Here is a 27,061-nt window from a genome sequence, read left to right as displayed (position 1 = left end):
CCATACACAAAAATAAAATAAAAATGTATGCACGCATGACTGTAAGTCGCTTTGGATAAAAGCGTCTGCTAAATGGCATATTATATTATTATTATTATTATTATAACAGTATAATACGTGTAAAAACAGTGTAATAAGTGTAATAATACCAGTGTAATAATAGTGTACTAAATGCAATAAGTGTAATAGTGTACAACAGTGTAATAGTGTAACAGTGTAATAACAGCGTAATAATGTGTAATAACAGTGTGATATCATTATAATAATAACAGTGTAATAACAGTGTAATAATAACAGTGTAATATCAGTATAATAATAACAGTGTAATTAACATTTTTAGTCATTTAGCAGACGCTCTTATCCAGAGCGACTTACAGTTAGTGAATACATTTTTTTTTTTTATACTGGCCCCCCGTGGGAATCGAACCCACAACCCTGGCGTTGCAAACGACATGCTCTATCAACTGAGCTACATCCCTGCCGGCCATTCCCTCCCCTACCCTGGACGACGCTGGGCCAATTGTGCGCCGCCCATGAGTCTCCCGGTCGCGGCCGGCTACGACAGAGCCTGGATTCGAACCAGGTTCCGATGCAGTGCCTTAGACCACTGCGCCACTCAGGAGACGTTGTAACAGTGTAATAACAGTGTAATAAGTGTAATATTAACAGTGTAATAAGTGTAATAACAGCATAATAATAACAGTGTAATAATAAGTGTCATAATAACAGTGTAATCAGTGTAATAATAACAGTGTAATAACAGTGTAATAACAGTGTAATAATAACAGTGTAATAACAGTGTAATAATAACAGTGTAATAATAACAGTGTAATAACAGTGTAATAATAACAGTGTAATAACAGTGTAATAATAACAGTGTAATAGGTGTAATAAGTGTAATAATGTAATAACAGTGTAATAACAGTGTAATAATAACAGTGTAATAATAACAGTGTAATAAGTGTAATAATAACAGCATAATAATATATGTAATAATAACAGCGTAATATAACAGTATAATACATGTAATAACAAAAATGTAATAAGTGTAATAATAAGTGTAATAACCGTGTAATAACAAGTGTAATAATAAGTGTAATAACAGTGTAATAGTAACAGTGTAATAACAGTGTAATAATAACAGTGTAATAACAGTGTAATAACAGTGTAATAATAACAGTAATAATAACAGTGTAATAATAACAGTGTAATAAGTGTAATAATAAGTGTAATAACCGTGTAATAACAAGTGTAATAATAAGTGTAATAACAGTGTAATAGTAACAATGTAATAACAGTGTAATAATAAAAGTGTAATAACAGTGTAATAATAACAGTGTAATAATAACAGTGTAATAATAACAGTGTAATAAGTGTAATAACAGTGTAATAATAACAGTGTAATAGGTGTAATAAGTGTAATAATGTAATAACAGTGTAATAACAGTAAATATAACAGTGTAATAATAACAGTGTAATAAGTGTAATAATAACAGCATAATAATATATGTAATAATAACAGCGTAATATAACAGTATAATACATGTAATAACAAAAATGTAATAAGTGTAATAATAAGTGTAATAACCGTGTAATAACAAGTGTAATAAGTGTAATAACAGTGTAATAGTAACAGTGTAATAAGTGTAATAATAACAGCATAATATTGTAATACTAACAGCATAATAATATGTGTAATAATAACAGCGTAGTATAACAGTATAATACGTGTAATAACAGTGTAATAAGTGTAATAATAACAGTGTAATAATAACAGTGTGATAATAAGTGTATTAAATGTAATAACAGTGTAATAAGTGTGATAACAGTGTGATATCATTATAATAATAACAGTAATAATAACAGCGTAATAATAAGTGTAATAATAACAGTCATAATAACAGTCATAATAAGTACAATAATAAATGTAATAAGTGTAATATGTGTAATAATAACAGCGTAATATAACAGTGTAATAAGTGTAATAATAACAATGTAATAAGTGTAATAATAGCAGTGTAATAAGTGTAATAACAAGTGTAATAATATCAGTGTAATAAATGTAATGACAGTGTAATAATAACAGTGTAATCAGTGTAATAATAACAGTGTAATAATAACAGTGTAATAATAACAGTGTAATAATAACAGTGTAATAGGTGTAATAAGTGTAATAATGTAATAACAGTGTAATAACAGTAAATATAACAGTGTAATAATAACAGTGTAATAAGTGTAATAATAACAGCATAATAATATATGTAATAATAACAGCGTAATATAACAGTATAATACATGTAATAACAAAAATTTAATAAGTGTAATAATAAGTGTAATAACCGTGTAATAACAAGTGTAATAATAAGTGTAATAACAGTGTAATGTAACAGTGTAATAAGTGTAATAATAACAGTGTAATAACAGTGTAATAACAGTGTAATAATAACCGTGTAATAACAGTGTAATAATAACAGTGTAATAACAGTGTAATAAGTGTAATAACAGTGTAATAATAACAGCGTAATAGGTGTAATAAGTGTAATAATGTAATAACAGTGTAATAACAGTAAATATAACAGTGTAATAATAACAGTGTAATAAGTGTAATAATAACAGCATAATAATATATGTAATAATAACAGCGTAATATAACAGTATAATACATGTAAAAACAAAAATGTAATAAGTGTAATAATAAGTGTAATAACCGTGTAATAACAAGTGTAATAATAAGTGTAATAACAGTGTAATAGTAACAGTGTAATAAGTGTAATAATAACAGCATAATAGTGTAATACTAACAGCATAATAATATGTGTAATAATAACAGCGTAGTATAACAGTATAATACGTGTAATAACAGTGTAATAAGTGTAATAATAACAGTGTAATAATAACAGTGTAATAATAACAGTGTAATAATAAGTGTATTAAATGTAATAACAGTGTAATAATAAGTGTGATAACAGTGTGATATCATTATAATAATAACAGTAATAATAACAGCGTAATAATAAGTGTAATAATAACAGTAATAATAACAGTCATAATAAGTACAATAATAAATGTAATAAGTGTAATATGTGTAATAATAACAGCGTAATATAACAGTGTAATAAGTGTAATAATAACAATGTAATAAGTGTAATAATAGCAGTGTAATAAGTGTAATAACAAGTGTAATAATATCAGTGTAATAAATGTAATGACAGTGTAATAATAACAGTGTAATAACAGTGATATCATTATAATAATAACTGTGTAATAATAACAGCATAATAATATCAGTGTAATAAGTGTAATAATAACAGCATAATAATATGTGTAATAATAACAGCGTAATATAACAGTGTAATAAGTGTAATAATAAAAGTGTAATAAGTGTAATAATATCGATGTAATAATAACAGTGTAATAAATGTAATAAGTGTAATAGTGTACAAACAGTGTAATAACAGTGTAATAATAACAGTGTAATAACAGTAGTGTAATAACAAAGTAATAACAACAACGTAATAATAACAGCGTAATATAACAGTGTAATAAGTGTAATAATAACAATGTAATAAGTGTAATAATAACAATGTAATAATAAGTGTAATAATAACAATGTAATAATAAGTGTAATAATAACAGTGTAATAAATGTAATAAGTGTAATAGTGTACAAACAGTGTAATAATATGTATAATAATAACAGTGTAATAATAACAGTGTAATAACAGTGTAATAATAAGTGTAATAACAGTGTAATAATAACAGTGTAATAACAGTAGTGTAATAACAACAACGTAATAATAACAACGTAATAATAACAGTGGAATAATAAGTGTAATAATAACAGTGTAAACATTGGAAAGTCCTGTGTAGCTCAGTTGGTAGAGCATGGTGTTTGCAACGCCAGGTTTGTGGGTTCGATTCCCACGGGGGGGCAGTATGAAAATGTATGCACTCACTAACTGTAAGTCGCTCTGGATAAGAGTGTCTGCTAAATGACTAAAATGTAAATGTAAAATGTAAATAACAGTGTAATACAACTCAACTTTTAGAATGTGTAGGCCTACCAGGTAAACAGACTGCCAAATCAGGTTCAACCATAACATCATGATCATCTTTCTTCCACACATTTCTATAGTGTCTCTATAATGGATCAATAAAGTTGTACTGTTTTGTCACCTGTTGCAGTATGGGTCTGATGTGTCGTAATGGCAGGGGGCTGAACTTGCTGTGCTTCAGGAAGTCATACAGGTTCTGCTCCAGCATCTCAAACACCAGGCAGGTGTGTCCTTTGTGTTGGAAACACTCGTAGGAACGCACAAAGTTAAACTCATCGGCGTTCTCCGCACTCAGGCGGTTCAGGATGCCCACCTGGGAACAGACGGTGGGAAACGTTGACACAGCTCAACGTACTCCGCTACACTTGTTTTCTCCAGTGTTGTCTTTTCTAGAACTAGTCTCGCTCCTGGCAACAAGCAGGAGGTGTGTATGTTAGGGATAGATCTCCATGCCTGGTCTACGGTGAGAATTTCAGTCACACTTTATTTGGATAGTCCCCCATAGACGATCTATGGATTACCAGACTTTTAGCTTGAAGGAAAATAAAGAGTGTGTGTTGGTGAGAAAACATTGACAACCCACAACACACTGTACAGTTGAAGTCGGAAGTTGACATACACTTAGGTTGGAGTCATTAAAACTCGTTTTTCAACCGCTCCACAAATTTCTTGTTAACAAACTATAGTTTTGGCAAGTCGGTTAGGACATCTACTTTGTGTATGACACAAGTAATTTTTCCAACAATTGTTTACAGACAGATTATTTAACTTATAATTCACTGTATCCCAATTCCAGTGGGTCAGAAGTTTACATCCACTAAGTTGACTGTGCCTTTAAACAGCTTGGAAAATTCCAGAAAATGATGTTATGGCTTTAGAAGCTTCTGATAGGCTAATTGACATAATTTGAGTCAATTGGAGGTGTACCTGTGGATGTATTTCAAGGCCTACCTTCAAACTCAGTGCCTCTTTGCTTGACATCATGGAAAAATCAAAAGAAATCAGCCAAGACCTCAGAAAAGAAATTGTAGACCTCCACAAGTCTGGTTCATCCTTGGGAGCAATTTCCAAACGCCTGAAGGTACCACGTTCATCTGTACAAACAATAGTACGCAAGTATAAACACCATGGGACCACGCAGCCGTCATACCGCTCAGGAAGGAGACGCGTTCTGTCTCCTAGAGATGAACTTACTTTGGTGTGAAAAGTGCAAATAAATCCCAGAACAACAGCAAAGGACCTTGTGAAGATGCTGGAGTAAACAGGTACAAAAGTATCTATAGCCACAGTAAAATAAGTCCTATATCAACATAACCTGAAAGGCCGCTCAGCAAGGAAGAAGCCTCTGCTCCAAAACCGCCATAAAAAAGCCAGACTACGGTTTGCAACTGCACATGGGGACAAATATCGTACTTTTTGGAGAAATGTCCTCTGGTCTGATGAAACAAAAATATAACTGTTTGGCCATAATGACCATCGTTACGTTTGGAGGAAAAAGGGGGTGCTTGCAAGACGAAGAACACCATCCCAACCGTGAAGCACGGGGGTGGCAGCATCATGCTGTGGGGGTGCTTTGCTGCAGGAGGGACTGGTGCACTGCAACATCTCAAGACATCAGTCAGAAAGTTAAAGCTTGGTCGCAAATGGGTCTTCCAAATGGACAATGACCCCAAGCATACTTCCAAAGTTGTGGCAAAATGGCTTAAGGACAACAAAGTCAAGGTATTGGAGTAGCCATCACAAAGCCCTGACCTCAATCCTATAGAAAATGTGTGGGCAGAACTGAAAAAGCGTGTGTGAGCAAGGAGGCCTAGAAACCTGACTCAGTTACACCAGCTCTGTCAGGAGGAATGGGCCAAAATTCACCCAACTTATTGTGGGAAGCTTGTGGAAGGCTACCCGAAACGTTTGACCCAAGTTAAACAATTTAAAGGCAATGCTACCAAATACTAATTGAGTGTATGTAAACTTCTGACCCACTGGGAATGTGATGAAAGAAATAAAAGCTGAAATAAATCATTCTCTCTACTATTATTCTGACCTAAAACAGGGAATTTTTACTAGGATTAAATGTCAGGAATTGTGAAAAACTGAGTTTAAATGTATTTGGCTAAGGTGTATGTAAACTTCCGACTTCAACTGTACATGGGTAAGTCCTATCTATTATTGGGCTAGTCAAACACTTGCATTTCATTGACAGGAGGGGTTGAAGGTCTATGGAGAAAGTCCTCTTGAAAGGCAATAAACATCTAGCCTGGTGTCCAAGCTGAAGTGCTTCGTTTCCCCATAGTGAGTCTCACTTCACAAAACCATGAAGGTGAAACAGTGCATATCAGTTTGGATTCCAGGCTAATAAACATCACCAATCAAATCAATGACGACAGACCGAAAAAATTGAACCCACCTCGATCTGGCCCTGTCGTGCGTATGAGGGGTGGTTCTTGAGGATCTTGATGGCCACGATCTCATTGGTTCCCCTCTTCCAGCACTTGGCCACCTGACCGAAGGTCCCCCTCCCAAGGAACTCCAACACCTCATAACTACAGGAGACTGAACACAGGATCTCATGCTGAACCAGCTGGTAGTCCCCCTCTCCGTTGGAGCTGGAGCTCTTGGTGTTGGGGGCCGAGTTGGGGATGGACTGGCCCGTTCCCCCTCCTCCTCCTCCACCCCCTGTCCGCGTGGAGAAGACGGGTGGAGGGGCAGAGAGCTCCTCCAGGATCTGAACACTACCACTGCCACTCGCTTCAACTTCCTTATTCTTCCTCTTCTGGCCCTGTCGTCGTTTCCCCGAGCCTGTCGCAGTCGTCTCGGTGTGTGTGCAGTGGTCGTTGAGGCGGCGGCTGGAGCCTCGGGGGAGGCTGCCTGTGCTGTCGGCCGCCCGGACCACCACCTGGCCTCGGGAGCCTGGGGTGGGAGGGAACACTAATGCAGAGGGGGCGAAGGGGGGCACGGCCACGCCTACTGCAGGGGCGAAGGAGTAACCCCCTACCCCCTGCTGGCCCCCCACGGAACCATAGGGGGCATCAGAGGGCACCTCCCAAACACAGCTCTCTACCTTCATCTTCTTGACGCGGCAGAAGGCGCTGGAGGAGATGGAAAGAGGAGAGAACACCTGGAGCTGGGACGACATACCTGGGAGGGAGGGAGAAGAGAGAGGTGGTGGGAATTAAGGAAGGGGAAAGAGGGAATGATTGTGACTGGTGAGAGAGAGAGAAGGACAGAGAGACGGAAAGAAAGAGAGATCTATCAATGGGACATATCTTGTACAGCTTTTACAATGTCAAGCCTTGATGAAAGTCTTGCATGTTCCAGAATGTTCATTAGAAATATACAGAGCGTATTAGAGGTTTTCACAGGTGTACACCGAACTGGTTTGGGCCCAACATTCTAACTTTTCCCTCGGGTCCGGGTCGGGTCCTGTTTGATTGTCACTCTACTCAGTAAATTGGATGTAGTTTATCACAGTGCCATCCGTTTTGTCTCCAAAGCCCCATATACTACCCACCACTGTGACCTGTACGCTCTTGTTGGCTGGTCCTCACTACATGTTCGTCGTCAAACCCACTGGCTTCAGGCCATCTATAAATCACTGCTAGGCAAATCCCCGCCTTATCTTAGCTCATTGGTCACCATAGCAACACCCACCCGTAGTATGCGCTCCAGCAGGTATATCTCACTGGTCATCCCCAAAGCCAACACCTCCTTTGGCCGCCATTCCTTCCAGTTCTCTGCTGCCAATGACTGGAACGAACTACAAAAATCTCTGAAGCTGGAGACTCTTATCTCCCTCACTAACTTTAAGCATCAGTTGTCAGAGCAGCTTACCGATCACTGCACCTGTACACAGCCCATCTGAAATTAGCCCACCCAACTACCTCATCCCTATATTGTTATTTATTTTGCTCTTTTGCACCCCAGTATCTCTATTTGCACATAATCTCTTGCACATCTAGCATTCCAGTGTTAATACTAATTGTAATTATTTTGCACTATAGCCTATTTATTGCCTTACCTCCATAACTTGCTACATTTGCACACACTGTATATATATTTTCTGTTGTATTTTTTTACTTTATGTTTTTTTTACCCCATATGTAACTCTGTGTTGTTGTTTTTAATCGCACTACTTTGCTTTATCTTGGCCAGGTCGCAGTTGTAAATGAGAACTTGTTCTCAACTGGCTTACCTGGTTAAATAAAAATAAAATAAAAAATGTCATTGGGTCTATGTAACTACAGCTGGTAGAACCGAGCGGACACGGCCATGGCTCTGCATAGCCTGTAGCATATATTTAACACTATTTAAGGTGAACACATAAAGACCAACTCGTTAAACCAGATTGCACTGAAGTAATACGGCAAAAAATGTGCCAAAGCAAATCACGTCTGGAGGAAACCTGTCACCATCCCTACGGTGAAGCATGGTTGTGATAGCATCATGCTGTGGGGATGTTTTTCAGTGGCAGGGACTGAGAGACTAGTCAGGATTGAGGGAAAGATGAACGGAGCAAAGTACAGAGAGATCCTTGATGAAAACCTGCTCCAGAGCGCTCAGGACCTCAGACTGGGGCGAAGGTTCACCTTCCAACAGGACAACGATCCTAAGCACACAGCCAAGACAACGCAGGAGTGGCTTCGGGACAAGTCTCTGAATGTCCTTGAGTGGCCCAGCCAGAGCCCGGACTTGAACCCGATCAAACATCTCTGGAGAGACCTGAAAATAGCTGTTCAGTAACGCTCCCCATCGTACCTGACAGAGGCAGGTAGCAAAAATAGATAAGATCTTGCTACCATGGAAAGGTAAATACCTGTCAATTTGAGGAAAAATCACCCTGATTAACTCTTTAGTATTATCCCAGTTTACCTATATGCTTATGGTCTTGCCTACGCCTCCTCTCCCAAGTCCATACGGGTGTCGCAGCGATGGGACAAGACTGTAACTACCAATTGGATATCACGAAATTGGGGGGGGAAAAGTAAAACAAAAAACAAATGGACTGGTGAGTTTTTCAGGAAGAAAAGGAAACTGGATGGTGCTAAGCACAGGTAAAATCCTAAAGGACAACCTGGTTCAGTCTGCTTTCCACCAGACACTGGGAGATGAATTCACCTTTCAGCAGGACAATAACCTAAAACACAATGCCAAACCTACACTGGAGCTGCTTACCAAGAAGACAGTGAATGTGGCAGAGTTGCAGTTTTGACTGCTTGAAAATCTATGACAAGACCTGAAAATGGTTGTCAAGCAATGATCAACAACCAACTTGTTGAAAAGAATGATGGGCAAATGTTGCACAATCCAGGTGTGGAAAGCTCTTAGAGACTTACCCAGAAAGACTCACAGATGTAATCGCTGCCAAAGGTGATTCTAACATGTATTGACTCAGGGGGTTTGAATACTTTTCTAATCAAGATATATTAGTGTTTTATTTTTCATTAATCTTTTACAAATGTTAGAATTGTTCTTCCACTTTGACATTAGAGTAGTTTGTGTAGATCGTTGACATTTTTTTTTACAATCAAATCAATCTTAATCCGACTTTATAACACAACAAAATGTGGAACAAGTCAAGGGGTGTCAAGCTCTCCAGGTGTACCTGCCACACCCCTGATCTCATGTCTGTATTGTTGTTTAAAAACAGCTAGCTAGTGTCCTCAAGATACCTGCACGTATCAACATAGTAAACATGCTGCATATACCTCTGGGCTAGCCATCTATGATAGCCACAACAAAAGACAAGGATCTTCTCCATCCAAAACGGCTGTCCATACAGCTTGACCATTGCAATGTTTAGGACAAGACAGTGGGCTTTCCTGAGGCAAATGTCAAGCTAGCTTGTCTAGCTAATCAAATAGTGTGATACTCTTTTGGTGGACATGATTTTTGCATTTACATTTTTGTCATTTAGCAGATGCTAGCCTCTTATCCTGAGCGATATACAGTTAGATCAACATTTCACTTCCATATTATGAGATCATCTATTTAATAGTAGCTAGCTTCCATTTCCCTTCCTGCCCTACAATATAGTTATAATCGTTCAAATGTAGGAAAGTAAATCAGAGATAGCCAAGACGAGCGGTCATTAATGACACATTGTTGACAGCTAGTTAGCTGGTTTAGCTACCAATCTATCCCACTACACGCCTACTGTAACAAGTTAGCTAGCTAGCTAGAAACGTCAATAACATCCCACTCGGACCCCTCTACGAAATCATTGCGTTTCAAACAAACTATCAAACATACCTGATTTTATTTCACAGTGTAATGTCGAAGATCAGTACAGTAACGGGTTGAAATCCCACATAAGAGAGCAGATTATCCAGATGTAGATAGTTAGGAGCGATAAACTACCGTTAAAACTAGCTAGGCCTTCATTGTTGTCCAACGACACAGACGTTAGTAGGCACACACAAGTCGAGAGCGGTTCTGCTCGGAAACAGTCCAATCGGTTGTAATAAAAATGAAATCAAAAGTAGTTACATAACAAAACGTATTTTCTTTACATTAAAAACACTTCCTTCAAAAGCTACCGGAACAAACCACGTCATTTATCAGCTGCAAATCTAACGTAGCAGGCGTAGAAAGACGGCCATGGCTAGAAGGGATCAACACTTTGTCCGAATTTATTTCTCCTGGCAAGTAATGATAATTGGGTTAAGGTTTGGAAAAGAGTTAATGATTTGGCTAGGGTTAGCATAAAAAAGCACACACAAAAAAGACGCATGAGCGGAGTTCCTACTTCCGTTTGTCAGGGGTAACGGACGTCAGGTTGAGAACACTGTATCCACAGATAAAACATTGAGATTTGGTTATAAAAAGCTCAGCTGTATCCCGTGTGTTAAGCGTTTTCTGGTGACTCCGCATAGGCCAATATTCCCTATTATATTGACAAGATAGCCGAGTAACCGCTCTAACAATAGACATGTCCTCAATGATTAAAGGCATGCGCGATGCGGTCGGACCATTCTAGCCAATGAGAGGGCAGATAGTGTGTGAACAACAGGCACAACTAAGTAGTTTTTCCTCAAAGTTGCCAGAATGCCACGTGCATGCACTAATATCAGTACATTTGTAACAGCCTAAACATTATGAAACATCTATTCGATCAAATAAACCTAAAATTATTCGACCTCCATACAAAAAAAAGGTTTTGGGCGGAGTATATCCTCTCGCTTCGTCTCTTCCTCTCTGGCATAATCAGCTCCTAAACTTGGAATTGACTGTACCGTAAATATAGGAAGACTCCTGCACCATGGAAACAAGCGTTCTGGTTCTAGCACCATGGAAACAAGCGTTCTGGTTCTAGCGCCATGGAAACAAGCGTTCTGGTTCTAGCACCATGGAAACAAGCGTTCTGGTTCTAGCACCATGGAAACAAGCGTTCTGGTTCTAGCACCATGGAAACAAGCGTTCTGGTTCTAGCACCATGGAAACAAGCGTTCTGGTTCTAGCACCATGGAAACAAGCGTTCTGGTTCTAGCGCCATGGAAACAAGCGTTCTGGTTCTAGCACCATGGAAACAAGCGTTCTGGTTCTAACTGTGGTCGTCACAATGGGCGGATTCGATTATGCTAAGCCGCGGGGGTCACTGGTCTATGGCCCGTGACGTGCACCGGCAAAGCGGTGAGGGAAGAGCGCCCTTCTCAAATCGAACAGTGATCTGCACTGCAGACAGACATATGGACCAATTCAAGCACCTATCAATATAACGCGTTTTCTATCCTACTGCCTCTGATCTGGCAGACTCACTAAACACAAATACTGCCTTTGTAAATTATGTCTGAGTGTTGGAGTGTGCCCCTGTCTGTCAGTAAAAAATATAATAAAATAGTGCTGTCTGGTTTGCTTAATATAAGGAATTTGATATATAGCATTTACTTTTACTCAAGTATGAACATTTAGTACTTTTTCCACCACTGTACTTAAGCACATTTAAAACCAGATACTTTTACTCAGGTAGTATGTTTTTTTACTGGGCGACTTTAACTTTTACTTGAGTAATTTTTTATTAAGGTATCTTTACTTTTACTCAAGTATGACAATTGAGTACTTTTTCCAATGCTGGTCAACAAGGCAGCACAATTCCCTGACAACTCAAACTGAATTACATTTACATTTCAGTCATTTAGCAGACGCTCTTATCCAGAGCGACTTAGAGTTAGTGAGTGCATACATTTTCATACTGGCCCCCCATGGGAATCGAACCCACAACCCTGGCATTGCAAACGCCATGCTCTACCAACTGAGCTACACAGGAAGTATTCCTCTACTCTATGTTCGCTACATACTTCAGTCTAAGACTGCCGTGTAGTTTACCAATAAAATGGTCTGATGGTGATGTGGATATACTCGGAATACATATCCCAAATGAAATAAATGATCTAGCTTGTTTTTGGACACAGATCCAGGAATGGCTAAAGGATTGCAATATTTACCTGGAACTAACCTTGCAGATAGCATTACTGGGTGATCTGAAAAGTCATAGTCAATCAATCAATAATATAATAATACTTTTAGCAAAAATGTTTATTTTCAATTTACGATCTGTAGAAACAATGAGAATAAAAAGGTTCATAATTTTTGTAAAACATCACAATACAGTTGAAAAATATATGGCAAATAGAAATACAATATGGATGGTATTAAGAGATAGAAGGGAGGTGTTGAATGGAGTTGAAGGATGGGACTAATAACAACAACTAATAACAACAAGATAACTAATGTCAAGCATACTGTGTCCATAATAAGTATATAGGTTATAGGTTGAGAGCTTTTGTGAAATAGCACAGTTAGAAAAATATGGCATATAGAAGCAAACCAGTTGGACATCATGAAAATGATCGGAGGAAGTTCAGGAGTAAAAACAAACAAAATATAATTAAACGTATGATCTCTGTAATTGCAAACAAAGGTTTCTGTACCAAATATTAAGTTCTGCTTTTCTGATGTATCAAATACTTATGTCATGCAATAAAATGCAAATTAATTACTTAAAAATCATACAATGTGATTTACTGGATTTTTGTTTTAGATTCCGTCTCTCACAGTTGAAATGTACCTATGATAAAAATTACAGACCTCTACATGCTTTGTAAGTAGGAAAACCTGCAAAATCGGCAGTGTATCGGCAGTGTATCAAATACTCCCCACTGTATATATATGTGTGTGTATGTATGTGTATGTGTATGTGTATATATATATATACAGTGGGGGAAAAAAGTATTTAGTCAGCCACCAATTGTGCAAATTCTCCCACTTAAAAAGATGAGAGAGGCCTGTAATTTTCACCATAGGTACACGTCACCTATGACAGACAAATTGAGAAAAAAAATCCAGAAAATCACATTGTAGGATTTTTAATGAATTTATTTGCAAATTATGGTGGAAAATAATTATTTGGTCAATAACAAAAGTTTCTCAATACTTTGTTATATACCCTTTGTTGGCAATGACACAGGTCAAACGTTTTCTGTAAGTCTTCACAAGGTTTTCAGACACTGTTGCTGGTATGTTGGCCCATTCCTCCATGCAGATCTCCTCTAGAGCAGTGATGTTTTGGGGCTGTCGCTGGGCAACACAGACTTTCAACTCCCTCCAAAGATTTTCTATGGGGTTGAGATCTGGAGACTGGCTAGGCCACTCCAGGACCTTGAAATGCTTCTTACGAAGCCACTCCTTCATTGCCCGGGCGGTGTGTTTGGGATCATTGTCATGCTGAAAGACCCAGCCACGTTTCATCTTCAATGCCCTTGCTGATGGAAGGAGGTTTTCACTCAAAATCTCACGATACATGGCCCCATTCATTCTTTCCTTTACACGGATCAGTCGTCCTGGTCCCTTTGCAGAAAAACAGCCCCAAAGCATGATGTTTCCACCCCCATGCTTCACAGTAGGTATGGTGTTCTTTGGATGCAACTCAGCATTCTTTGTCCTCCAAACACGACGAGTTGAGTTTTTACCAAAAAGTTCTATTTTGGTTTCATCTGACCATATGACATTCTCCCAATCCTCTTCTGGATCATCCAAATGCACTCTAGCAAACTTCAGACGGGCCTGGACATGTACTGGCTTAAGCAGGGGGACACGTCTTGCACTGCAGGATTTGAGTCCCTGGCGGCGTAGTGTGTTACTGATGGTAGGCTTTGTTACTGTGGTCCCAGCTCTCTGCAGGTCATTCACTAGGTCCCCCCGTGTGGTTCTGGGATTTTTGCTCACCGTTCTTGTGATCATTTTGACCCCACGGGGTGAGATCTTGCGTGGAGCCCCAGATCGAGGGAGATTATCAGTGGTCTTGTATGTCTTCCATTTCCTAATAATTGCTCCCACAGTTGATTTCTTCAAACCAAGCTGCTTACCTATTGCAGATTCAGTCTTCCCAGCCTGGTGCAGGTCTACAATTTTGTTTTTGGTGTCCTTTGACAGCTCTTTGGTCTTGGCCATAGTGGAGTTTGGAGTGTGACTGTTTGAGGTTGTGGACAGGTGTCTTTTATACTGACAACAAGTTCAAACAGGTGCCATTAATACAGGTAACGAGTGGAGGACAGAGGAGCCTCTTAAAGAAGAAGTTACAGGTCTGTGAGAGCCAGAAATCTTGCTTGTTTGTAGGTGACCAAATACTTATTTTCCACCATAATTTGCAAATAAATTCATAAAAAATCCTACAATGTGATTTTCTGGATTTTTTTTTCTCAATTTGTCTGTCATAGTTGACGTGTACCTATGAAGAAAATTACAGGCCTCTCTCATCTTTTTAAGTGGGAGAACTTGCAGAATTGGTGGCTGACTAAATACTTTTTTTCCCCCACTGTATATACAGTGAGGGAAAAAAGTATTTGATCCCCTGCTGATTTTGTACGTTTGCTCACTGACAAAGAAATTATCAGTCTATAATTTTAATGGTAGGTTTATTTGAACAGTGAGAGACAGAATAACAACAAAAAATCCAGAAAAACGCATGTCAAAAATTTTATAAATTGATTTGCATTTTAATGAGTGAAATAAATATTTGACCCCTCTGCAAAACATGACTTAGTACTTGGTGGCAAAACCCTTGTTGGCAATCACAGAGGTCAGACGTTTCTTGTAGTTGGCCACCAGGTTTGCACACATCTCAGGAGGGATTTTGTCCCACTCCTCTTTGCAGATCTTCTCCAAGTCATTAAGGTTTCGAGGCTGACGTTTGGCAACTCGAACCTTCAGCTCCCTCCACATGTTTTCTATGGGATTAAGGTCTGGAGACTGGCTAGGCCACTCCAGGACCTTAATGTGCTTCTTCTTGAGCCACTCCTTTGTTGCCTTGGCCGTGTGTTTTGGGTCATTGTCATGCTGGAATACCCATCAAAGACCCATTTGCAATGCCCTGGCTGAGGGAAGGAGGTTCTCACCCAAGATTTGACGGTACATGGCCCCGTCCATCGTCCCTTTGATGCGGTGAAGTTGTCCTGTCCCCTTAGCAGAAAAACACCCCCAAAGCATAATGTTTGAGCGTCTGCTAAATGACGTAAAATAATCTAAATAAATAACATAATTTTTTAAAAAGACTGCCATCATTGAAGTCGTTTGTGGTGATGTCCTCTGTAGCTCAGCTGGTAGAGCACGGCGCTTGTAACGCCAAGGTAGTGGGTTCGATCCCCGGGACCACCCATACACACAAAAAAATGTATGCACGCATGACTGTAAGTCGCTTTGGATAAAAGCGTCTGCTAAATGGCATATTATTATTATTATTATTATTATTATTATTATGTCAAAATGAGGGGTGTTGTACAAAACAAAGTAATCAGCGATTGGATCATTTCTAACCAATCAGAGTATCAAATCCAATGACACATTTTCTAAACTTGCTTTACCTACAGTGGGGAAAAAAAGTATTTAGTCAGCCACCAATTGTGCAAGTTCTCCCACTTAAAAAGATGAGAGAGGCCTGTAATTTTCATCATAGGTACACGTCAACTATGACAGACAAATTGAGAAAAAAAAATCCAGAAAATCACATTGTAGGATTTTTAATGAATTTATTTGCAAATTATGGTGGAAAAGAAGTATTTGGTCACCTACAAACAAGCAAGATTTCTGGCTCTCACAGACCTGTAACTTCTTCTTTAAGAGGCACCTCTGTCCTCCACTCGTTACCTGTATTAATGGCACCTGTTTGAACTTGTTATCAGTATAAAAGACACCTGTCCACAACCTCAAACAGTCACACTCCAAACTCCACTATGGCCAAGACCAAAGAGCTGTCAAAGGACACCAGAAACAAAATTGTAGACTTGCACCAGGCTGGGAAGACTGAATCTGCAATAGGTAAGCAGCTTGGTTTGAAGAAATCAACTGTGGGAGCAATTATTAGGAAATGGAAGACATACAAGACCACTGATAATCTCCCTCGATCTGGGGCTCCACGCAAGATCTCACCCTGTGGGGTCAAAATGATCACAAGAACGGTGAGCAAAAATCCCAGAACCACACGGGGGGACCTAGTGAATGACCTGCAGAGAGCTGGGACCAAAGTAACAAAGCCTACCATCAGTAACACACTACGCCGCCAGGGACTCAAATCCTGCAGTGCTAGACGTGTCCCCCTGCTTAAGCCAGTACATGTCCAGGCCCGTCTGAAGTTTGCTAGAGTGCATCCAGAAGAGGATTGGGAGAATGTCATATGGTCAGATGAAACCAAAATATAACTTTTTGGTAAAAACTCAACTCGTTGTGTTTGGAGGACAAAGAATGCTGAGTTGCATCCAAAGAACACCATACCTACTGTGAAGCATGGGAGTGAACACATCATACTTTGGGGCTGTTTTTATTCAAAGGGACCAGGACGACTGATCCGTGTAAAGGAAAGAATGAATGGGGCCATGTATCGTGAGATTTTGAGTGAAAACCTCCTTCCATCAGCAAGGGCATTGAAGATGAAACGTGGCTGGGTCTTTCAGCATGACAATGATCCCAAACACACCGCCCGGGCAACGAAGGAGTGGCTTCGTAAGAAGCATTTCAAGGTCCTGGAGTCTCCAGATCTCAACCCCATAGAAAATCTTTGGAGGGAGTTGAAAGTCCGTGTTGCCCAGCGACAGCCCCAAAAAACATCACTGCTCTAGAGGAGATCTGCATGGGGGAATGGGCCAAAATACTAGCAACAGTGTGTGAAAACCTTGTGAAGACTTACAGAAAACGTTTGACCTGTGTCATTGCCAACAAAGGGTATATAACAAAGTATTGAGAAACTTTTGTTATTGACCAAATACTTATTTTCCACCATAATTTGCAAATAAATTCATTAAAAATCCTACAATGTGATTTTCTGGATTTTCTTTCCTCATTTTGTCTGTCATAGTTGACGTGTACCTATGATGAAAATTACAGGCCTCTCTCATCTTTTTAAGTGGGAGAACTTGCACAATTAGTGGCTGACTAAATACTTTTTTTCCCCACTGTATGTGGGCTCTGGCTCTGGCCCAACCCCTCGGTTTCTGGGACCAATCAGAACTGTTAGAATGTGTTAGTGTTCTAGACATCGTCAGGGAGGGACTCAGATCCAGATTCACTGCTGAGAAGAAACTAACATCTGTGGGCGTGGCCTAGCAGGGGGTTTGGTTAGCCAGGCAAGCAGCATTGTGCATCCTCCAGAAACATACATCTCTTTTCCATAAAATATATGTTTGAATTTTCAAACTATATAGTTTTTATTTGGCAAGGCAAATAAAGCGTTTTTATCAAAAGCAAATCACTTTCGCATATGAAAACACGGAATCGTATTATTACTTCACTTGCCTAATTACATTACTGTTTTGAGCCGACTTCGCCGTGGCCTTTGAACGGGGTTGACTCACGGAGCTATCGCCTATTTGACTGCCCTGAGGAGTGATCTCCTCCTTCCTTGTCCCAGAATCACCCAGGTCCTTTGTGGTTTCCACTAGATATCTCCAATACTGTGTGATTGCTATCAACAATTCGGGGCGTTTCTGCATCTGCAGGCAGGCCTCACCCCCCCCCCCCCCCCCCCTCGAGCGTCCCATTTAATAATAATAATAATAATTTGTTCCTGCATGAACGCCCCCCGCTCGAGCACGTCATGAACACTTTTTTTTTTTTTTTCATGTCATTTTTAGCAGACGCTCTTATCCAGAACGACTTACAGTTAGTGAGTGCATATATGTTTTTGTTGTTTTCTTACTGGCCCCCCGTGGGAAACGAACCCACAACCCCTGGCGTTGCAAGCGCCATGCTCTACCAACAGAGCTACACGGGAGTATGTGTACACGAAACACTTGATATTCTGGATTTCCCCTGATTGTCTATGCGATTAAAATGTGGGTCAAATGGGAAATGAAAGTATTATCGGAATGTATACTATATTGGAGTACCCGCCTGCTGTGTACCGGAGTCATAGTTTAAAAAATTACTAACAGAAGTATAAAGAGGGATTCCTGCAGATGGAGGAATACCCACATGAAGGAATGCCCCGAATTGCGGACCGCAATTACACCCTTCTCGATACAAACACAAAGTCAAAATTGGCTATATTGTAAAAATTCATGAAAAAAAAAAAAAGTTCTTTTTTTGTCTTAATTTAAGGTTAGGATTAGGAATAAGGTTAGCAGTGTGGTTAAGGTTACGGCTAAGGTTAGGTTTAAAATCAGATTTTAAGAAGATAAATTGTAGAAATAGTCAGAGTTTATGACTTTGTGGCTGTGGTAACTAGTGACGACCATTGACGACGCGTGGGTAACGTACACAATGAGCGGTAATACAATTCCAATGGAGTTTCCCATCTCATCAAAAGTATCTCTGATGTTACGCAATCTTACTGTCGCGTATTACACTGTACTTACGGGTCTGCTTATTGCTTATTTTGCTGTTACAAGGACTTCCTGAAAACACACCACTTAGATACAACTACGACCAGAAGTGATTTTCGTAGCTGGGTAGGAGAGCGTTTTCGCCAACCCTAACGCTTTTCCTAACCTTAACCTCATTCTCCTAAGTATGCGCTCCAGCAGGTATATCTCACTGGTCATCCCCAAAGCCAACACCTCCTTTGGCCGCCATTCCTTCCAGTTCTCTGCTGCCAATGACTAGAACGAACTGCAAAAATCTCTGAAGCTGGAGACTCTTATCTCCCTCACTAACTTTAAGCATCAGTTGTCAGAGCACCTTACCGATCACTGCACCTGTACACAGCCCATCTGTAATTAGCCCACCCAACTACCTCATCCCCATATTGTTATTTATTTTGCTCATTTGCACCCCAGTATCTCTATTTGCACCTAATCTCTTGCACATCTATCATTCCAGTGTTAATACTATTGTAATTATTTTGCACTATAGCCTATTTATTGCCTTACCTCCATAACTTGCTACATTTGCACACACTGTATATATATTTTCTGTTGTATTTTTGACTTTATGTTTTGTTTTACCCCATATGTAACTCTGTGTTGTTGTTTTTATCGCACTGCTTTGCTTTATCTTGGCCAGGTCGCAGTTGTAAATGAGAACTTGTTCTCAACTGTCTTACCTGGTTAAATAAAGGTTAAATAAATAAAATAAAAAATAAACTGCTACGTTAATTATCCTAACCTGCTGCGTAAATTCTTCTAACCTGCTAGAAAAAGTCAATTCCGGTTATAGCTGCATCGAAGTGACGTGTTTTTAGGGAATCTCATATGCAAGAATGCATACAAGGTTCTCTGAAACATGATTGTGACAGAGAGCGGTTTCAGTTTTACTGCACACACCAAAACCAAGGACAGCGGAACGTTTTGGGGTTGCTTTCTGTTTTCGGAAATAGTAGTGTAGACTGTGCAGTGTAACACCACCAACTATATTTGGCTTCCATAAACAGTTGGATATTGGACAGTTACTTTCCTAATGTAGTGATAAAAATAAGCAATTTCACAACTCGAAGACAGAGTTCTTTTAAAGTAGATGTATTTATTTACCAATAAATAGTACTCCAGTATAAAAACATGCACTTCAAGCAGAAAAGCTACATAAAACAAGTAAAATGAGGATAAACAAATCCCATTTCTCTGACATGGGGGATTGGAAATGATGCAGACAATTACATTGATAGAAGCCACAATCTAGCTGCAATATTAAAGCTGATCTACCCCCTAAAATGTTGTAATAAAAACATTTTAAAAAATACACTTCCCTTCTTGCAGTTATAAACCTTTTGTCAAATGATTAAAAATCAATTATAAACATTGTTCACAGTATATTGTATTGTAAACGGCACACATTGTGCAGGTCACAGTCTATAACCTTCACCCCTCTATCCAGCTATCTATCCAGCTATCTATCCAGCTATCTATCCAGCTATCTATCCAGCTATCTATCCAGCTATCTATCCAGCTATCTATCCAGCTATCTATCCAGCTATCTATCCAGCTATCTATCCAGCTATCTATCCAGCTATCTATCCAGCTATCTATCCAGCTATCTATCCAGCTATCTATCCATCTATCTATCCAGCTATCTATCCAGCTATCTATCCAGCTATCTATCCAGCTATCTATCCAGCTATCTATCCAGCTATCTATCCAGCTATTTATCCAGCTATCTATCCAGCTATCTATCCAGCTATCTATCCAGCTATCTATCCAGCTATCTATCCAGCTATCTATCCAGCTATCTATCCAGCTATCTATCCAGCTATCTATCCAGCTATCTATCCAGCTATCTATCCATCTATCTATCCAGCTATCTATCCAGCTATCTATCCAGCTATCTATCCAGCTATCTATCCAGCTATCTATCCAGCTATCTATCCAGCTATTTATCCAGCTATCTATCCAGCTATCTATCCAGCTATCTATCCAGCTATCTATCCAGCTATCTATCCAGCTATCTATCCAGCTATCTATCCAGCTATCTATCCAGATATCTATCCAGCTATCTATCCAGCTATCTATCCAGCTATCTATCCAGCTATCTATCCAGCTATCTATCCAGCTATCTATCCAGCTATATATCCAGCTATCTATCCAGCTATCTATCCAGCTATCTATCCATCTATCTATCCATCCATCAATTCATAACTTCCTTTATCCTTCTTTCATCCTCATCCTCAATCCATTTAATATATTTTCATCCTCATCCTCAATCCATTTAATATATTCTTTCATCCTCATCCTCAATCCATTTAATATCTTCTTTCATCCTCATCCTCAATCCATTTAATATATTCTTTCATCCTCAATCCTCAATCCATTTAATATCTTTTCATCCTCAATCCTCAACCCTTTATTATTAGTATTATTATTTAACCCTTAGTTGACTGACAACACATATCCAAACTCAAGCAAACCTAAAGCATATGAATCCTTGTGATTGGTTCAACCTTGCTTCGTTATGGAACATCCCCGGTCGGTCCTGTTTTGTGCATTAGCTTCATTACTCAGTGAGTCTCTCCTACTCTGAAATGATAGAATCCAGTCTTCTTTTCCCTCTGCTCTTCGTCTTCTTGGTTTACAGTACTTTGTGCTTCATCCTCCTCAGGAATTTCTGTAGTTTTAGCCTCAGGCCAGAGTGCCCTGATGGAGAGCTAGAGGACAGGAGAGGAGGGAGAAAGAAACAGAGCAGGCAGAGAGAGAGAGAGAGAGAGAGAGAGAGAGAGAGAGAGAGAGAGAGAGAGAATGACAATTTAGTCATTTAACAGACGTCTGACCCTAAGAAGGAAGCTGTACTAGCTGCATGATACGATCATATATACGATCATCGTAAGGAAACCGTCACCTAAAGTAATATCGCAGTACAACAATACAACTGACGCAGAGAGAGATCAAGACAAATAGATATAGCCATACAGAAAGGGAGAGAAGCCGAGATAGAGAGAAAGAGAGATACGAGAGAGAGAGAGAGAGCGAGAGAAAGCAGGGAGCGCAGCAAAAGAGAGAGAAAGAGAGATACGAGAGAGAGAGAGCGAGAGAAAGCAGGGAGCGCAGCAAAAGAGAGAGAAGAAAATAAGTGGAAAAAAATCAGAGAGCAGAGGAAGGTTTGTAAATCAGTCTGTCCGTCCATCCACCTTCGCTTGGGGTACTCACCATTCATACTGTGTAGTGGTCTGTGTCTGTCTGTTAGCTCCCATCCACTCTTTCTCCTCTTCCTCCTCCTCCTCCTCCTCCTCCTCCTCTTCCTGTTGTCTGTCTAGTATCTGGTCCCAGATCTCAGTGTTAACCCACAGCGATCCCGACAGGGTGAGGATGGGCACGGTGCAGGTGATCCAGCGGCACAGGGGGCAGCGTACTGTAAGCAGGCCGCTCTGGAGACTGGACATGGTCTGTAAGCACGGCCCACAGAATGTGTGCTTACAGTGGAGCATCCGAGGGATCTTCTCCGTGCGAGAGTAGGGCTGGAGGCAGATGCAGCACTCCATGTCCTCGCTCGTCAGACCCATGGCTAGCTGGCTGGGGTGCGGATGGACGGACGGATGGACGGCTGGAGCACAGAGGAACTCTGGACGGAGAGTCAGTATCTGGGCAGGAAGACGTGGGGTTTAAACGCTGGTTTGAGGTCAGTTTTCCCCTTGTGGTTTATTAAGGTCCTGGTTTGGATTTGATGATGGTCAGAAGATCCTAGACCTGTGCTTAGGAGCGTCGGTCAGGAAGCTGCAAAATACATTATCATGTTAAATTAAAACATGTTCAAATTAGACTCAGTGACTTCATCACTGGCACTATGTTAACGTATCTAATATAAAAATATATCTTAAATCAACAGGCTGTCAGGTTTTTCTGAAAGATGTGAAGAAAAATATCCCACAGATTTCTAACATCCATAACTTTAAGATTTAGACAAACCTTTTCATTTTTATCATTATCAATAATAGGCAAGCTTTTACTTACAGGTTCTGGAAGATTCTCAGCACAGCGACTAACTATTCAACGACAAAACTTTGTGTGTGAGAGAGAAGCAATACTTGCAATACTGTCTGCCTGTGTGTGTGTGCTTTCGTTTTAAGCCTTAGGGGGAGGAGACATAATTCAGTTATTTTCATCAAAGTGCAATCTCGCACCTCCTCCACTCTCAGGTGTCAGGTAAGTTCCATGGAACGAGTAAAACCGTTCAGGTGAAAGCTATGATACCTTATTGATGTCACTTGTTAAATCCACTTCAATCAGTGTAGATGAAGGGGAGGAGACATGTTAAATAAGGATTCTTAAGCCTTGAGACAATTGAGACATGGATTCTGTATGTGTTCCATTCAGAGGGTGAATGGGCAAGACAAAATATTTAAGTGCCTTTGAATGGGACATGGTAGTAGTTGCCAGGCGTACCGGTTTGTGTCAAGAACTGCAACGCTGCTGGGTTTTTCACACTCAACAGTTTCCCGTGTGTATCAAGAATGGTCTACCACCCAAAGGACATCCAGCCAACTTGACACAACTGTGGGAAGCATTGGAGTCAACATGGGCCAGCATCCCTGTGGAACGCTTTCGACACCTCGTAGAGTCCATGTCCCGACGAATTGAGGCTGTTCTGACGGCAAAAGGGGGTGCAACTTAATATTAGGAAGGTGTTTCTAATGTTTGGTATACTCAGTGTACGTCCAGTTTAAAATAGATACATCTTATTTGTAGGGGCATTTTCACTGTAGGGGGGGGGGGGTATTACTTGTAAACTCAGATCTTGTGGACTTATAGAACATTATCTGTGGTCTTGTAGACTCCTGTGTACGTGCCTGGTCATTGTAGTGGTTATGTACAGAATCAGTTCAATGGAAGCAGTATATCTTCTAGATAAGAATCAGTGGCACAGTTCATTGGAAGCAGTTTGTTGTTGTTTGATCCCCTGCTGATTTTGTACGTTTGCCCACTGACAAAGAAATTATCAGTCTATCATTTTAATGGTAGGTTTATTTGAACAGTGAGAGACAGAATAACAACAAAAAATCCAGAAAAACGCATGTCAAAAATTTTATACATTGATTTGCATTTTAATGAGTGAAATAAATATTTGACCCCTCTGCAAAACATGACTTAGTACTTGGTGGCAAAACCCTTGTTGGCAATCACAGAGGTCAGGTCTTGTAGACTCCTGTGTACGTGCCTGGTCATTGTAGTGGTTATGTACAGAATCAGTTCAATGGAAGCAGTACATCTTCTAGATAAGAGTCAGTGGCACAGTTCATTGGAAGCATTATCACTTCTAGATAAGAGTGGCACAGTTCATTGGAAGCAGTTTGTTGTTGTAAACAACCACAGGTCAATGTCACACAACTTCAGTAGAAATCTTGTAAACAACCACACTAACAAGTGAAATAGAAAACAGTCTCCCTGTTGAAACTTGTAATAAACCGGATTCATTTTTAATTGACCTGTGATTGCTCTACCTTTTGTTTACCAGGAAATCCCTACCACACACCTGTCTATTCACAATGTCAGCTACGCACGCACAACAGACGCACAACAGACACACAACAGACGCACAACAGACGCACAGCAGACACACAACAGACGCACAACAGACACACAACAGACGTGCAACAGACGCACAACAGACGCACAACAGACGCACAACAGACGCACAACAGACGCACAACTGACACACAACAGACGCACAACAGACGCACAACAGACGCACAACAGACACAAAGTAAAAAGAACCAGCAAACATTTGTTCTTTAAAATCGCCTGCCAAGCAGGGTAATTTATTCACGTGAACAAAACATACCATTTCACGAGATTATTAAGCATGGAATATGGGTGTTGTAACTCACAAAAGAATTACTATCATTAAAGGGCCAGAACAAGAGACCGAAATAACTTTGTCAAAGTCTTCCGCTAGTCTCTAGCAGTTATTTTTATCTGCTTCCTGAAATAATGAGTAAGCTACACACTAAAACAACGTATGCTAAATGACAGTAAATGATGAGTCATTCTGCTAGCCAGGGACAGAGCTACAGTGAGTTTTCACATTAACCAGCTCTACCATCAGCCCTGTTTGGTTAGACAGCGACTTTGTCCCAAATGGCACCCTATTCCTTATATAGTGCACTAGGACTCTGGTCAAAAGTAGTGCACTGTGTAGGGAATAGGGTACCAAATTGGGACGCAGCCAGGGACAACAGAGCTGCCTACTTCTCTAACAGACAGCCACCGCAAGGCTACAATTATCAAGAAAAATAAACAGAAAAAGGAGCAATAAAATATACATATTAAACACAGTCTATATATAGAGCCTATATAGACTAATGTGTCTTCATTATGGTCTATATAGACTAATGTCTCTTCATTAGGGTCTATATAGACTAATGTCTATTCATTAGGGTCTATATAGACTAATGTCTCTTCATTAGGGTCTATATAGACTAATGTCTCTTCATTAGGGTCTATATAGACTGTTGTCACCTCATTAGGGTCTAAATAGACTGTTGTCACCTCATTAGGGTCTAAATAGACTGTTGTCACCTCATTAGGGTCTATATAGACTGTTGTGTTCTTGCTTAACTGGTCAGCTAAATCCATTGGATATTTAAACATATTGGTCTCTAAATCCCTGTCTCAGTTAGGGAGACACGGCGCTGGACTGAACCGAACCGCTGGACTGAACTGCTGGACTGAACTGCTGGACTGAACTGCTTGGCTCATGGGTTGACTGACTGACAACAAACACTAGCCAAGACGAGTCTACTCATTTTACATTTACATTTTAGTCATTTAGCAGACGCTCTTATCCAGAGCGACTTACAGTTAAGTGAGTGCATACATTATTATTTTATATATATATATATTTTTTTTCAAACTGGCCCCCCCGTGGGAATCGAACCCACAACCCTGGCGTAGCAAACGCCATGCTCTACCAACTGAGCTACATCCCTGCCGGCCATTCCCTCCCCTACCCTATATATATATATATACAGTAAGGGAAAAAAGTATTTGATCCCCTGCTGATTTTGTACGTTTGCCCACTGACAAAGAAATTATCAGTCTATCATTTTAATGGTAGGTTTATTTGAACAGTGAGAGACAGAATAACAACAAAAAATCCAGAAAAACGCATGTCAAAAATTTTATACATTGATTTGCATTTTAATGAGTGAAATAAATATTTGACCCCTCTGCAAAACATGACTTAGTACTTGGTGGCAAAACCCTTGTTGGCAATCACAGAGGTCAGGTCTTGTAGACTCCTGTGTACGTGCCTGGTCATTGTAGTGGTTATGTACAGAATCAGTTCAATGGAAGCAGTACATCTTCTAGATAAGAGTCAGTGGCACAGATCATTGGAAGCATTATCACTTCTAGATAAGAGTGGCACAGTTCATTGGAAGCAGTTTGTTGTTGTAAACAACCACAGGTCAATGTCACACAACTTCAGTAGAAATCTTGTAAACAACCACACTAACAAGTGAAATAGAAAACAGTCTCCCTGTTGAAACTTGTAATAAACCGGATTCATTTTTAATTGACCTGTGATTGCTCTACCTTTTGTTTACCAGGAAATCCCTACCACACACCTGTCTATTCACAATGTCAGCTACGCACGCACAACAGACGCACAACAGACACACAACAGACGCACAACAGACGCACAGCAGACACACAACAGACGCACAACAGACACACAACAGACGTGCAACAGACGCACAACAGACGCACAACAGACGCACAACAGACGCACAACAGACGCACAACTGACACACAACAGACGCACAACAGACGCACAACAGACGCACAACAGACACAAAGTAAAAAGAACCAGCAAACATTTGTTCTTTAAAATCGCCTGCCAAGCAGGGTAATTTATTCACGTGAACAAAACATACCATTTCACGAGATTATTAAGCATGGAATATGGGTGTTGTAACTCACAAAAGAATTACTATCATTAAAGGGCCAGAACAAGAGACCGAAATAACTTTGTCAAAGTCTTCCGCTAGTCTCTAGCAGTTATTTTTATCTGCTTCCTGAAATAATGAGTAAGCTACACACTAAAACAACGTATGCTAAATGACAGTAAATGATGAGTCATTCTGCTAGCCAGGGACAGAGCTAC

At 39.8% G+C, this 27,061-nt stretch overlaps 2 protein-coding genes across 5 annotated transcripts in view; both read right to left on the bottom strand.

Annotated features, from left to right (window-relative positions):
• LOC311138062 (homeodomain-interacting protein kinase 1-like) overlaps positions 1 to 11,103 on the bottom strand; it is a 63,910-nt gene extending 52,807 nt beyond the window's left edge. The window contains exons 1-3 of one of the 4 annotated variants that reach the window (XM_084172714.1): positions 10,301 to 11,103; positions 6,459 to 7,189; positions 4,176 to 4,367 (exon numbers count right to left, since the gene is read on the bottom strand). In XM_084172714.1, coding sequence (XP_084028840.1) covers positions 4,176 to 4,367; positions 6,459 to 7,187 — 921 coding nt within the window. In that variant the 5' untranslated portion in view covers positions 7,188 to 7,189; positions 10,301 to 11,103. Of the gene's footprint in view, positions 1 to 4,175; positions 4,368 to 6,458; positions 7,255 to 10,300 lie in introns of all 4 variants that reach the window. The other 3 variants (XM_084172712.1, XM_084172711.1, XM_084172713.1) reach the window with 3 other exon arrangements.
• An 8,878-nt stretch (positions 11,104 to 19,981) lies between these two features.
• On the bottom strand, positions 19,982 to 22,671 carry LOC311138065 (E3 ubiquitin-protein ligase RNF186-like). Its single transcript, XM_084172717.1, has 2 exons — positions 22,108 to 22,671; positions 19,982 to 21,608 (listed from the first exon to the last, which is right to left on the bottom strand). The coding sequence occupies exons 1-2, from the start codon at positions 22,458 to 22,460 to the stop codon at positions 21,533 to 21,535; spliced, it is 429 nt and encodes a 142-aa protein (XP_084028843.1). The 5' UTR covers positions 22,461 to 22,671; the 3' UTR covers positions 19,982 to 21,532.
• Between the last annotated feature and the right edge of the window lie 4,390 nt (positions 22,672 to 27,061).

Source organism: Coregonus lavaretus (assembly GCF_964263955.1).
Source record: "Coregonus lavaretus genome assembly, chromosome: 12".
In the NCBI taxonomy this organism is placed as follows: Eukaryota; Metazoa; Chordata; class Actinopteri; order Salmoniformes; family Salmonidae; genus Coregonus; species Coregonus lavaretus.
The sequence above is the reverse complement of the archived record's forward strand: the minus strand, read 5'-3'. Positions and strand labels throughout refer to the sequence as shown.

Coding starts and splice junctions, on each gene's coding strand:
- LOC311138065 (XM_084172717.1), bottom strand. CDS start 22,460: ATGGGTCTGACGAGCGAGGACATGGAGTGCTGCATCTGCCTCCAGCCC. Junction 21,609..22,107: donor ACCACTACACAGTATGAATG/GTGAGTACCCCA, acceptor CCTGTCCTCTAG/CTCTCCATCAGGGCACTCTG.